General features: G+C 43.1%; 1 protein-coding gene across 1 annotated transcript in view; it reads right to left on the reverse strand.

The window, feature by feature from the left end:
* Nucleotides 1-10,726: 10,726 nt before the first annotated feature.
* The window catches only part of LOC105627514 (Krueppel homolog 1), a 79,302-nt gene continuing 75,822 nt past the window's right edge, over nt 10,727-14,206 (reverse strand). Inside the window, exons 7-13 of the mRNA XM_012208794.1 lie at nt 13,868-14,080; nt 13,499-13,621; nt 13,226-13,366; nt 12,578-12,772; nt 11,497-11,717; nt 10,985-11,138; nt 10,727-10,854 (exon numbers count right to left, since the gene is read on the reverse strand). Coding sequence (XP_012064184.1) covers nt 10,727-10,854; nt 10,985-11,138; nt 11,497-11,717; nt 12,578-12,772; nt 13,226-13,366; nt 13,499-13,621; nt 13,868-14,080 — 1,175 coding nt within the window. The remainder of the gene's footprint in view (nt 10,855-10,984; nt 11,139-11,496; nt 11,718-12,577; nt 12,773-13,225; nt 13,367-13,498; nt 13,622-13,867; nt 14,081-14,206) is intronic.

A 14,206-nucleotide genomic window follows, 5' to 3' on the forward strand; every position in this document is an offset into this window, starting at 1 on the left:
TCCTCCTCCTCTCTCTCTCTCTCTCTCTCTCTCTCTCTCTCTCTCTCTCTCTCTCTCTCTCCCCCCCCCTTCTCCCTCCTTCTGTCTCCTCCTTTCTTTCTCCTCGCATTAAATAAGTACCGATTTCGCCTGTCCGAGTTGACACCCGTCTCGGCTTTGTACCCTCTTTTGACTAGAATTGAATTTCGAACGGAGGATCGCTTCCTCTCTATTGCGATCTTCTCGGAGGCTCGAGATTATTTTTCCCCCCCTCCCCCCTTTCTTTTCTCCTTTTTTTTCTGTCGAACGATGCTGGCCGGCGGGACCGGAAGTGCGTCGGTGTGTTTGCCCAAAAGGGGACTTCGACCAAACTCAATCGATACCATTAAACCTGCACGCGCATCCTCGTCGCGCTCTTCAGCACGAGAAGATCGTGCAGATGATTTGCACACTTTTAGAATCGCCTTCGTCGCAACGAGGCTGCGCGTCGAAAATTAACGATAACTTGCGCTGTATTACTCGGTAACTAACTTTACGTAAAAGTCTGAATTCTGAAACTTAACGTTCGCTTTTTTCGGAGTCGAGATTGAATTGCGTTCCGTTCTATTATCGAGATGAACCGTCGGAATAGCATCAGTTGGATCACTTTCGTAAAGAATTTTATTAAAATTTTGAGAAATGATTATAGAGGTTGTAGAAATAAATCAGTGATTTCTCCATAAGAACTCCAAAATTCTTTTTTATTAAAAATAAAAAGATTTGCTTATTCCGATTTTTAATCATGATAGCTTTTAATTTTTTTTCTAATGAAGAACGGAGCGCGACTACCACTGAACTCGTAACCAAGTTTATCGCGAACGGACGTGAGACAACATTGTACATGGGGGATGAGTGGTTGGGGCGGTGGGTGAAGGGGATGGCTTTGTTCCTGCGGGAGCGTGATGAGGTGGATTGGTTCGCCGGTGGGGACGGGTGGTGGGGTATTTTGTATTGTGTAGAAAAACAACGCTGTAAGTGAAGTAACTCAACGTTGCACTTGAAAGACCAATAAAGTAAAGGGGGTGCGGGACACCTGAACACGCGTTGCCCGAATGCAGTTACGATCTTGTCGAGCGAGTTGAAACAATCCTGAAATCGAACAGCTGATCGTCTTCCGATCACCGGAAGAGCCGGACAGGCTTTCCAGAGTTGTCGGACTTGATCGTTTTCTTTTTCTTTCTTTTTTTTCACGTTGATTACTCGGCGGATAATTTCGATCTGGAATCCCGGCTCGCGTGTTCAGGTACCCTCCGATCCGTATCCGAGTCCCAAAGTCCCTGCTCGTTGATCTCCGTAGTGAGTGCCTTCGCGATTTCTTTATTGGATAGAGGCGGTGCGCGCGGTACGCGCGGCGCTACCGCTCGGCCCTTACTTATATACTGGAGTACGTGTAATTAATAATTATTCATGTGTGTATGCGGTACGGTTAACTGTTAATTAAGTCATCTTGAATGATTACTGTAATTAATTAATTGTTATCAGTTAGTTAAATATGGCTCCACCGTGCAATCGTCTATCTCTCTCCTTCTTTCTCCGGCTATTTCTCTCACTTTGTGTTCTATCTTCGTCAGCTCACTCTCTCGCGCCTATCTCAGAGTATACAACGTACACGTTGGCTAAACTACAGACACTTAGTACACTTATTATCATATTTATTTGTTAAATGTCGATTGAATTGTGAAAGGAAAGGTTGCGAGCGACCGGTTTGGTAAGGTTGGGAGATTTTTTTTTGGAATTTTGCTTTTAAGATAGATTTTATCTCGATAGTATGATCGAATTTCTTTTTGTACCGGTCGTTCAACGGCCAAAAAAATCGAGTTAGAAGTCGTTTGAGGGAAATGTTTAGCCAAACGGTGGATCGGGACGGGTGAGGTTTTGATAGGAAGTTGCGCACGAAATGAATCCGGTATACTTCCGGTCGTGCCACTAGCCGATTAACGGTAGATGGTGTACGACGAGATTCTGCAGACACTGAAAAAGACCACGTGCTTCCCGTATACTTACTTATTTAACTGTTTAACTGCGGTACACTGTGATTACTGTCCTACTATAGCACTACTAATTGTGAGTTATACTTGAGAACTGTCTGTTTACTGTAACGGAAAACCCTGACGAAGGCACCCACTCAGCGGACAATATACTGGTCATCTCACACATTCTCGTGTTCTGTCTTTTTTTTTATGCCGATTCACAATTATATGATAAATTCGCAACTTTTTCATAAGTCTCTAATTTCGTGTGTCTTTTACGCGATTTCTTTCCTTTTTTTTTCGATTTAATGTCAAATAAACGGACTTGGCCTTTCACCTCGGACACGCATGCGGGGGGTTGATTGGGTTCAGGTTAAAAGAAACACATTCTCCTGAACGGAAGTATGAAGAATATTTTGAAAAGAGTATCGCCTCGCCACGGGAAGACCACACGGTATGATCGAGCCGATCGAATACGATCGAACACGTCACGTTTATATGATCTGTCCATGACAAGACAGCGCGATGGGTCCGTACGCTCGTCGCCGTCGACCGTTATCAATTGTGTGGATTGTTTGGGGATCATGGCAGTCGCTACTTCTTCACGACTTCGATCGATCATAAGGTTTAGAGTCTCTGGATGCTCTCCATTCCCGGTGTTTTCCTACTTTTTCTTTCCCATCCGCTTGATAGCCGAGATAAACATCCACATTTTTGTTACACATCCAACGTCAAACATGACATCTGATTCTTATATTCCTTTCCTTGGCACTGAATGCCACTTTTAGAGATAAGAATCAGATAGAGAGTCTGATGTTTAATGTTAAAAGTATCAAGAATATGGATTAGAGTTAATTGAATTTTGATTGCCGAACGTCGTATTTAGACGCCAAATTTCCAAATCGGATTTTCTCGGCTACCTCGATTGTTTCGATCTGCCAGGAACCTCAGAATTTTACCGGTTTGCCAAATGTTTTTCGCGGTCGTTGAAATCTCCATATCTGTCTCTCGCGCGTTTTCCCCGTTGACTCGCCGCCATCATCTCTTTCGAAGTTCTCTCTCTGGGGCCAGGACGAACGCGTGTGCGATGTGAGGTCGAATCGACTCGCCGAACGACGGAACCCACCGCCTTAACAACTATGGCTCTTTCATTTATATAGTGGACATTTAAACAACTTATTCCGGTTTTTAATCACGGAGGCTCGGTCAGGGTCACCGCGTGAAGACGCGAATGCCGCCGAGGCGCTCGCACTGCTAGACTGTCGGTTTTATCATATGCTGCGCACTTACGATACACACTGCCGCGAATAATATGCACATACGTCGTACGTCGTGCCGTTGCCCCCAACAAATATTGCCGCACAATCTCAGCTGCACTGCAAAATCCTTGCGCCAGGCGCACGTGCGCGCGCGCGATCGTACGTGATATATATTCGCGCGTCGTGAGATTATTTCATTAAAAAATTAAAACCCGATCAAAAACAAACCAACGGTTTTTGCTTGTAAAGCCGCACTCGAACAACGGCCCTTATGCAATTGCCGCTGCCACATTCCTCTTAGTTATGTGTTCTTTATGTGATTATTACACTTTTCGTGATTGCATCTTGTGGAACATGGGTCTCTCGGTGGTATCCAAGGTGCCTTACTTTCTCTCTCTCTCGCTGTCTTTCTATCTCTCTCGATCAAAGGGCTTTGAATTTCGTTTTAGACTTCATTTGCCACTTCGTCGCATTTCTTTAAATCTTTCTCTTACTCTCTTTCTTGCCATCGACTCTCATTGACAAAATTCTCTGGCACCTCGCCACCTGTCCGTTGTCGGGACTTAGCCCGACGAAGAGGCCGCCCACACGTCACATCCGGGTACTCTTGTGTCAAGTCCGGGACGTGTTTTGGGCGTGCGCACTCGCGCGTGTCTCACGCGAGTATGCACGCACCGTTCATCATCGGTACTGCATCCAAACGTATGCCAAAGGCCGCGAAATTTTGCTGCGTTTATACATATTACGTAGCACTACCAGCACAAACGCGTGTGCTGTTATCATCCACGAATTTTGCTCTTTCTTCTGAAATTACCGTGAAAAATCGACAATGTTTTCCAACGGTGCCCGAGAAGACGCGTCTCCATCTAAAAAGCAGACTTTTTTTTTTCTCGCGAGAATAAAGCCGGAGACTTTTCTTAGATGGATCGGCGTTTTCTGCATGACACGCGTAAAAATATAATGTTATCATGGGGCCGAATCATATCTTTTCAAAAATTCTTTTTTAGGCAATTTACAAAATTAATTGGCTTTACATATCCGTAGCGTGTGTAATTAAGTGTAGACAAGTGTGCTTAAAGTGTATATAAGGAGTGTAAAAACTGTATACTTGTACTGTGTATTATGTGGGTGAACACGCGCGCACGCACGCACGCATGCACGCGTGCTCATGTATTGAAAACTGTTTGAGCGCGCGGGGTTGCACGCTCGTGGACCAGGGCAACTTCGCTTTAACTTGTGTGTCGTTTGGGAACGCGTGGTACGCGCTCGTCTTGTGGGGGGGGTGTCCTGTTTGCGTTGGTTTCTGTCACTGTTGTTACACTGTATTTGTTCCTTGGCGAGAATACCAATTCTACCGCGGCCGCGAGCGCGTTCGCGCGCGCGTATCCGCGGATTTTTCGTTTGATTCGTGAAGGTCGAGTCGTATTTGTAAGTGTGTATGCGCTGGGAGTATGCACCAGCGCATCCGGGCTATGGCACTTTTTAGATTATTTAAACATTTAGCAAATTTACATGAAAGAGATTAAGATTATGGTAGGGCCGATTTTGCAGGCGACGTCGCGCTGTGGATTTTCTTCATTATTTATATATATATATATATATATATATATATATATATATGTATACCTTTCTGTATATATATATATATATATATATTTTATTATCATTATTATTACCATTTATTGTGGGCCTCTTTTCGACTACTTGCTAGTCGTGTTTCCACGAATGGACTACGGTCGGGCGCTTATGTGTCTTCGGGTCGTCCGTGACGCCTCGGGGCTTTCCTCTCCGGATTCTCCCATCGTTAGGCGCTTGTGAGCCTCCATCTCCTTTTGTACCTCGTCGCTGCTCACAGCCGCTTTCTTCCTCGTCGTCTTTATGCGGCTCGCCGCATCTCTCGCGACGAAGACGAACGACCCAACCGTCTCTTTAGATTTTTCACGGTCTTCCGCGCTTTATCCGCTTCCGCTTTACCGCGAGCATCTTGTATCGCGGCTCGCGGACGCCTGTGTATATCCCGCCGTCTCCTCTCCTCCTACGTCGTCGTAGGGCCCGAAAATCTCACACGGGCGCGTTTGCGCCACCGGCCCTCTTACGAGTTACGGGCATATGTAAATCAATATATTTGTAAATTATTTTTTTTGTGCTTTTTTTCGCGGTGTGATCCGCATTTTTTTATTATTACTTTTCTTTATCTTTATCCTCGCTTACTTCTCAGTTGATTACAGAACATACACTACTAGATCTATTGTTTAACGCGCTTGTGTGTGTTTTTTTGCATTACCTTTCGTTTAAATTTAAAATTATGGTACACGTTCGCGGGGCACGGGCCGGCGCCTCGGGAATTTTTCCTTCGCGAAGATGTGTTATTTCATTGCAATCGGGGGGAAGGTTGGAAACCATCCCGCCGATTATTACGCTTGTCGCTTTACTAATTAAAAAAAGCAACCCTCGGCGCACGGCAGGATGCACCGGTCGAAAACAGTCGTCTGTCAATCGTTTCATGATCGCGATTATCATGAAGGATCTCGACGTGGTAGTGATGGTAGTGTTTTGTATTGTTGTCATTGTTGTTTTATTAATTTTTTTTTGTGATGGTGATTGATGGTAACTAGTAACCGCTCTGACCTTTCCATCCTTCCGTTTCTTATTTCGCTCTTTTGCGCTCTTTACTACCTGTTTCGTGCACCGTTCTTGATATCTCTCGACGCTCGATTAAGGACCGTGAAATGAAATTACGATTCACTTGAAAATCGTTAGATAACTCGCGAATTTTCAAACGAGAATTTACTTCGCGCTTCAGCCGCGCGACACGTGCTAACAGCTTCGCCTAACTAAATTCTATTCATTCGCTCCATCGTCCATTCTCAAACTCATCAATATTGACTGATATTCCTTTTTACTTTAAACAGACTTTCAAATTTCTATCAATTTTGCATCCGCTCTCTTCCAGATTTTCTCACATTTCTTTCATTCTTAATTTTATGCAGCACGCTCGCATCTTTTGCACCAGAAGCGCTATAAACTTTTTTATCATATCTATTTATTATATGTTTCATTGTTCGCGATTTCTTTTATTAACCAAAAAACAATACATGATGTTTTATCGATGGAAATTTTCTGATAAATCGATCCCTAAGATGTTGGGTGGGCGTCGAAATGTGCGACGATTGTGTTTTAGATGTTTTCCTATCGCTGTACAATCCATCGCAATGCCGTGTAGTGTAAGTGTTGGTGTGTAAGTGTTTAGTGTCGTGAAAAAAAAAATTTCTCGATCGGTGATGCCCGAGAGACAGCAAACGCTCCCGCACGCGATCCTTCCTCGGGGATGTAAAGTCCACCCTTTAGGGTGGTGGCGAGGTCAGGGCGGCGGAAGCGATCGCCAATCGTCGTGGGCACGCGCCGACAACGAACAGAAGCTCTGGTTCGATAAGAAACGATTATCGTTGGTTGCGTGAACGAGGTGTATGCACTCGTCCAGCTTTAGGTATTTACATAGAAACTAACCCTATTTCGCATTATGTACGTTCGTTTAAGTTTATCAGTAAATTCTCAGTTTATGCTTGTGATATCAAGGTGTATTTACATACTACTTAATCCGAGGAAAAAACGCCCTGTAACGCAAAAACTTTAATAATAACGATCAATGAATCGACCCGCGGTCGCGATCGCTGGAACTCGAAGTGCTCCGCTTATTCTTCTCTTATTCGCAAAAAAATGACAAGTTCAGTTTAAATTTTTCAAATTTTCCGAATTCACGATTTGCAAAAAAATTGATCCCGATGGTGATAGGAACGTTTTTTAAGGAAAGAGCGAATTTTAGAAAATTTTTCGAAAAGAAATATGCCAGACGCATCCGATCGAGTTCCGATCGCGAGACGAGTGCAATCGTTAAATGTAGCTTTGACGATGAATCCTTTAGTGATCTTTTCATCTCTCGTCCCAGATGGTCAAAAAGCCTGGCTATTCGGCGGCTTCTCGGCGCGTGTCTTTTACGTTCAACGAAGATGACGACGTTAGGTTATTTTCGTAATTGGCGAACAAATGGACATGAAAGATGAGAAGGAAGTATATACGTCATGAAAGGGAAGCTTTTTGTTACTGTTTATAATTTCTCATAGTTTATAGAAAATATAATTTCCTAGCGAGAGAAAAGATTTTGTTATACTCGTAGGCGTACTTTTTTTTAACAGAATTTAGAAAGAAATTTCTACATTTTGGAAAGATGAAGGGGAAACTTTTGGATGAAAAGCGAGGATCAAAGGGGGATGATTTTCAAAAATAGGTCAAGAGTCTCGTCGAGTCTCCAAAAGGAAACAACGATAACAGTAACGCGATCGATGTTAATGTCCAATGATGTGAACAAATTCAGTACGTCATTTAATTCTGCGTTATATCAATCCGCGATTGCCATTCCAATAAACGAAGAAATCTAATTTTGTCATAGACAAATGCTTATCGAATTGACTTTTCAATGCTTTAACTTTTTTTCTTTATTGCTTTTTTCAATCGCCTTTCTAAACCTCCGGTTTTTACTTTCCTTTAGAAATTTTCATTTTCGTGCTTCGAGAAACTTATTTCCAATGAAATGTCACAAACATGATTCTCTTTGATGTTTTTTACAGCCCTGGTGAACAAAATTCTGATATCTCATGATTTTAAGAATTTGTCATATAAATTTATGAAAATTTCTGAAAAAATATCTTGAATTTTTTAAGATTTTTATTTTCAGAAATTATAGAATGAAAAATTTTACAAATCTGAAAATATTTCATTAAATAGAAATTCTGAAAAATTTTAAAATTCTGAGAAATTATATTAAGAATTCTAAAAAAAATATTCACCAGAGAAAAAGTCTCGTTTCATCTCGTCTGGTTTCATCGAAAGATAACACCATCGAAAGTGCGAATGATCCAAAAGTTTAAGTCAAAAATTCGGAGAGATGGACAAGACGACGAAAAATTTGGTCAACTTTGGAGATTCGAATTGATGGAACTTCGTGAAAAAGGGAATTTCAAGAGGGTAAGGGGTTCGGTTCGCTCCACGATCAAACCTATGGACTTTTCTTTATATTCTTCCTCTCCCTCGTCATCCTCATTTTCGTATTATCTTTTTCTTTTTGTTCTTTTGTTTTTGTTCATCCACCTTCTTTATTTCCTATTCGTCTTCTTATTCTTCTTCATCCTAAGTATTGCGAGAACGTAACGGTATATTGCAAGTAAAAGTTCAAAACGACGCAAGAGTTTTACGCGTTTCAGATTATATTACCCGGAAATAAAAAAATATTTCGCTTATAACGATCACAGGACCTCAGATTACCTGAAGCATGCCATTCTAAAATCTCACTCTCGTCTTCTCATTCGCTCCTCCTTGATGCTCACGAAGCATTCACGTTTACTCGATCAAATCATTCGCTCAACGGCGCGCCCGTATGTCTACGTCGATCCCAAGGTCGTCCATTCGTAAAAATCATTCACATATTCTTTTTCTCCCTCTCTTACTCTCTCTCCCTTTCTCGCTTTTGCACATGTTCACCTCTGCTTCTGTGCTGTCGCATTCTTACATCGACAATACTTGGGATCACGTAAAACCTACGCGGGCGCGCGCTCCGCATTCACTCGTATTTCCCTTTCGCCTAACTATCCTAGTCTCATAGACCCTATATTCATTATTTATAATATTTATATATATAATATATATAATATTTAGCATTTAGTTTTTTATTTCTCTCTTCTTCGTCGCGTGCTTTGCTCACGAAAAATGCTCGCTCTTTCACGCTTACCGCACCTTCAGTTAAACGTGTAAGTGTGAATGGGTTTCGCCCGGTTTTTTTTTGTCTGTCATACTCTTCATACTCTGTATGTATATATAATATATATAATATAACTGTTTGTAATAACTATATTTTGTTTGTTCGCTTATGAGCTAATAGTTTTCGTGCTACCGACGAGCACAAGTTGCGCGCATTTATATCTTTACCTTAAAAGTGTGCTGCTGATGAGTTTTGTAATATATGTATTGTACATGTGTACATATGTGTAATGTATGTGTAATGTATTTACGTGTGTATGCTCGTGTGTGTGCGTACGTATCTGTGCCGACGCGTTACGTCCGACGACGTTCCTTTCTCGTGCGCGAAATGTCAACGTCGCTTTGTCGTCGCGCGAAACGTTGATCGCAAGTGAGAAAATGTTCGTACGGATTGCGTCGCGTCGCGTCCGTCTGTCACACACACACGGGGAAGGGGATTTCGGTACGTATATAATTAACAACCGTACAACGCGACAATACGGCACCACTCGCCGGTGGTGAAACGTTCGTCGCGACCACGCGATGCACACGTTATGATGAGCCTGTGTACGTGGGTGTTATTGGTGTGCGATTCGCTTTTTAAGCATTACGGGACCTTTTACGATTAGGGGATTTAAGGGGGTGGAACCTTTTAAGCGCGGTTCGGTGGAGTTAGACGTATCTATGTATAATATTTATATATAGTTTAGGTTTGTTGAGCCTGGCCAGCATGAGACGGTCAAGGATCGCCCGTTGGACCCTCGGTACCGTCACGTACCGCTTAATCGGCTCTTGTACTAAAAGATCATAGTACCTCAGAGCGCACCCAGGATTATCCTAAAATAGGATAACCGAGATGACTTATTGTTGTTTTTTTAAGCAACTTCTCGTTAGTTATTATGGCACGTTTCGGAAGTCGAGGCGGTGGTACGGCAGTGGCGACGTGTCCTGAGAATCCTAACGAAATACGAAGACAACGTGAGAACACTGTCGCGAATTCCGTTCGACAGATCCTTCATTCAGGAACGATGTAGGAACGACGCGGAACCGCGCAGGAAGCGCGCGGGGAATCGCGAAAGACGACCGTCGCCACTGCGATTTTAACCGTCTCGTGCCGTGCAACGGTTTTGCTATACACGTACGTATTCTCACTCTCCTCCCGTCGTCTGGCACGGCCCCATCCGGAGAGTTCGTCAACCGAGGATGATACCCTCGATTAATTTCCGGTTGAGGTCCGGCCTGATATCGGTTCTATCCGAGTAGGAAGACACCGAAGTATACATTCTTTCTCACAAAGTCCTTTCGTTTGTTTCCGTTTTCTTACTGCTGAGACAGTGAGTGAAATTCTGGCGACCGCACTTGGGCGCAGGAGCGAATTACGTCAACGATGACAATGACGTTTCGTCATGTCGATCGTAACGAACGTAGTCGCTCTTACGCGTTTTCGGAGTTACCGATCATCTCGTCGGCTTTTCTCTTGACGCCACGGTCTTCAGGCTGCTGCTGTTGCTGCTGCTGTTGGTGATGACCGATAGTAGACGGTCCCTGCTGTTGCTGCTGTTGCTGATCGTGCAACGGTGTCGAGCGCTCCGTCAATTGCGAGTGTTGCTGATTCATGCGCTCGTTCTGCTGCAGGGTCGTCTGATCCGGCGCCCAAGGGGTCCACTCGTCTCAGTAGTAACTGAATTTTCATGGTTGCTGATTGCTTTGCTGGTTGACGACGTGTTGAGCTAGAGTGAAACTCAGGGCGCGCGGATCGCCGCCATGAAGCCTGAGGGCCTGCTCTAATCGCTGCTCTTGTAACCGTAGCGCTTCTCCTGAAAGATGTCAAATGTCGACGATTTGTTAGAAGTTTTCATCGCAGATTGAAGCTCAAAAAAAGTCTCGAGGAGTTAGACTCGAACGCTATAATACAACAGCGTGTCGCCGGATTTTTGTATAACTTACCGAGATCCGGCGTTAGAGTATCTTGTTGGGACATTTGTTGATTCGTATGGTGTCCCGGCATACCGGAGGTGCTACCTCCGTTATGCTGTCCCAAATGATGCCTTACGTCGCCGCCCACCGCGGAACTCGCCGCGGCTGCCGCCGCTTGAGATACCTGCGCAAAGATGTAAGAAAAAGTTGAAAGGTGGAAAAGAACTGAGAAGTTCTGTTTGAGCTATCTTCACTTTTGCTTTTTTTTATCGAAACGTTTATGAATCTTAATTGAATAAAATGAAATCAATATACTTGAACATCTTGTGTTGACTTTTATAGGCACTACACTTTATTGATTTACTTCCATTAAAGTCAGATTTTTATTATTTGTTTTTATCTTTACTTCTTTGCGAAAGAATATAACTTGAGTTATTTTCTCAATCTTCATTTCTTTATAACACTTTCAATATTCAAAATGGAGATTGTAAAATTATACTTTTTTTAACTTTGATAATAGAAGAATTGGCTATCTTTTTTACCGCAAGTCGTAGGGCAGCTTCGGCTTGGGAACGGAGCAATGCTTCCGCCTGATGCATTCTCAGAGCTTGCTCCGGTCCACTCGTTTGCACTCCCTGTTGTTGGGGTCCCGTCGATCCTTGAGTACCTCCGCTCATATCACCGTTATTGCCCATTCTCATAGCCGCCGCCAGCGATGCCATGTCGACCGGCGAGAGATTAGGCGATACGGAATTTTGCAATCCTAACAGAAATATCGCTTTCACATCTCGCTTACCATCGAAAGTAATTTAAAGTCTATAAGTAATATATCAATATATATAGCTTTTCTAATCCTTTTTAAATAGCAATAAATTGCAAGGTATATATTTAACAAACATCTCTTTTTGTAATGTTAAATTTAAAATAATATCTCATACGATGTATTTCAGAATCTTGGAGCATCATGATTGAATCACGATCTGTGGAACATGTGTCAAGGAGATTGCTCGCAAACGCTATCTCGTGTCAACTTTAATCGTGGGAAGAGAAGAGAGGAATGATGGTAAGGAATTCCGATATTTGTTTTTCCTGTTATCGTTTCTTCAGCAAGTTTCTCGACGAGTTACTCGTAGTTCTCCGTGAAAGAAACGTGCACTACGTGCGCGATAAATTTTACTAAATTAACTTGCGGTAATATCACATATAGTATCACACATAATCGTGCAACGCGTTTCTGCAACGTGGAAATGTTTTTTCCTTTGGCAACAAATACAGTCATGTCGAACGTGTTTATAATTGCTCGCTCGAGTTCTCATCGAAGACATGAGAAAAGCAGGCAACGCGAATGCAATGTTGTGAGTGAAGAAACAACATTGTAAATTAGTTTTATCTGTAATAATTGGAACGAAGCTATCGGCTTTCTCTTCTAGTGTAATTTCGTACTGATAAATGATAACGCACTTCTCGAAGATTCATGCGTCTTATATATGTATACTTGTGTATGTATATTGTGTGATCAATTCGCTAGATCAGCATAACTCGTTGGTACATGGTTTTATATATATATATATATATATATATATATATATAATATAATGACATTATTTATTTAGTCTCTCTTACCCGCTGACACAGCGGCCATGACAGCCATGCGTTGTTGCTGCGACTGCATCTCATCGTGATATTGCTGTGCCGAACCCGGTTGACTTCCCGTTCGGAGTATCTCGCTGAGCTTGTTGCCACTCGGTCCCGGCGATGCCATATTATTGTTGTTATTATTGTTGTTGTTATTCAGAAGACCGGTGCCTGCGCAAAAATCTGCTCTCGTCAGTATGTACAGGTCGATGAACGGACAGGGGTTTTCACCCACATTTTACTATTCTAACTAGGTAGCATATATCATTCCGCGTCGATATATAAATTGGCACGCTAAAGCGTTAAAAAGGCGACATCCCAAAGTGGAAACCGCCCATAAGAGTAGACCGTAGTGAGCGCCGTTTACATGAGAGAATTATTACTCAGACCAGAAATTCGTAAATATTTTATTTCGACTCAAGCATATATATTCATATATATTCTAACTTACGTGTACTACAATAAATTCACTAATGATACTTCACAACAGTTATGTCATTAACGAAATCAGAGAAAAAAAGGTGAATAACGGCGAGATTACAAACTGTGCTCGGGCAAATGCGACAATATTATATCTATTATATCTAGATACTTGATAGACGTTCGAGTAGACGTAGAACAAGTATCGTAGCGTACCAGGTTCACTACCGGCCGACGACAGTCTTCCGTTGCCGCTACTGCTATCCGAATGGGCCGACGGTGACGGGCACATTGGTGGTTGTTGCAAATTTTGCGGTCCTCCAGATTGACTTCCTCCCAACACGCCTAAACCTGCTCCTGTACAGCGTAAGGACGTTATATTAGAATACCGTTCAGTTATTGGCGTCGTGCAGTGTCGTACTTTCTATGCGACGATTTCGACGCCACTTAATTCCTTGACAATTAGAGAAATATGTCTATCTGTTATACCTAAACTTGAACTCGCGAGAATCTCCCTTTCCCGCCTCTCAGCGGCCGCGCGGCTTAACACGTACTGCGCCGCGAATTGATGTTTCGGGTCCATCCTCATGTGCTCCATGTGGCTCAGGAGACCTTAACACCAGAGGAAAACGAGCATGGTCACAGTATAGAAAGATAATCATATGGTCGCGCGTATATGGACGATAACTGTCACTTGTTATAAACGTAAGTTATACTCCACAGAATGAAAATCATAAGTTTATAGCATAGAATGAAAATGAATCGTGTTTACTTTCAACTGTGTTTACTTCGAACTCCGAGCTACTGTTGGGACCCGATCGGCCCATCGATTCACGTTTACGTGGGCTAAATACTTACCGCTCTCATGAGTGAAGACGGCTTGGCACACCGAGCACGGCCACATCCTGAGGCTTGTGCTAAGTTGACTGGTCTCAGGATGGCAGGCTAGATGCTTCCTAAGGCTACCCTCGTTGACGTAGTGCTTCCCGCACACTGGGCACGGATGGTTGGCGGTCCGTCGCTTCGCTAGGTAAACCCCGGCAATGGAGGTTGTGCAGTCAGCGGAGGGAACAATAGGGCGACACAATTTCAAGGTCAATGCCAAGCAGGATAAAGCGTCCCAAGGAACGAAAGCCGCCTCCTCCTCACCCAACTCCTCCACCATCGTTATGTTTTCTCACATCTCTCTCTCTCTCT

Source organism: Atta cephalotes (genome assembly GCF_000143395.1).
Source record: "Atta cephalotes unplaced genomic scaffold scaffold00009, whole genome shotgun sequence".
NCBI classification, from domain to species: domain Eukaryota; kingdom Metazoa; phylum Arthropoda; class Insecta; order Hymenoptera; family Formicidae; genus Atta; species Atta cephalotes.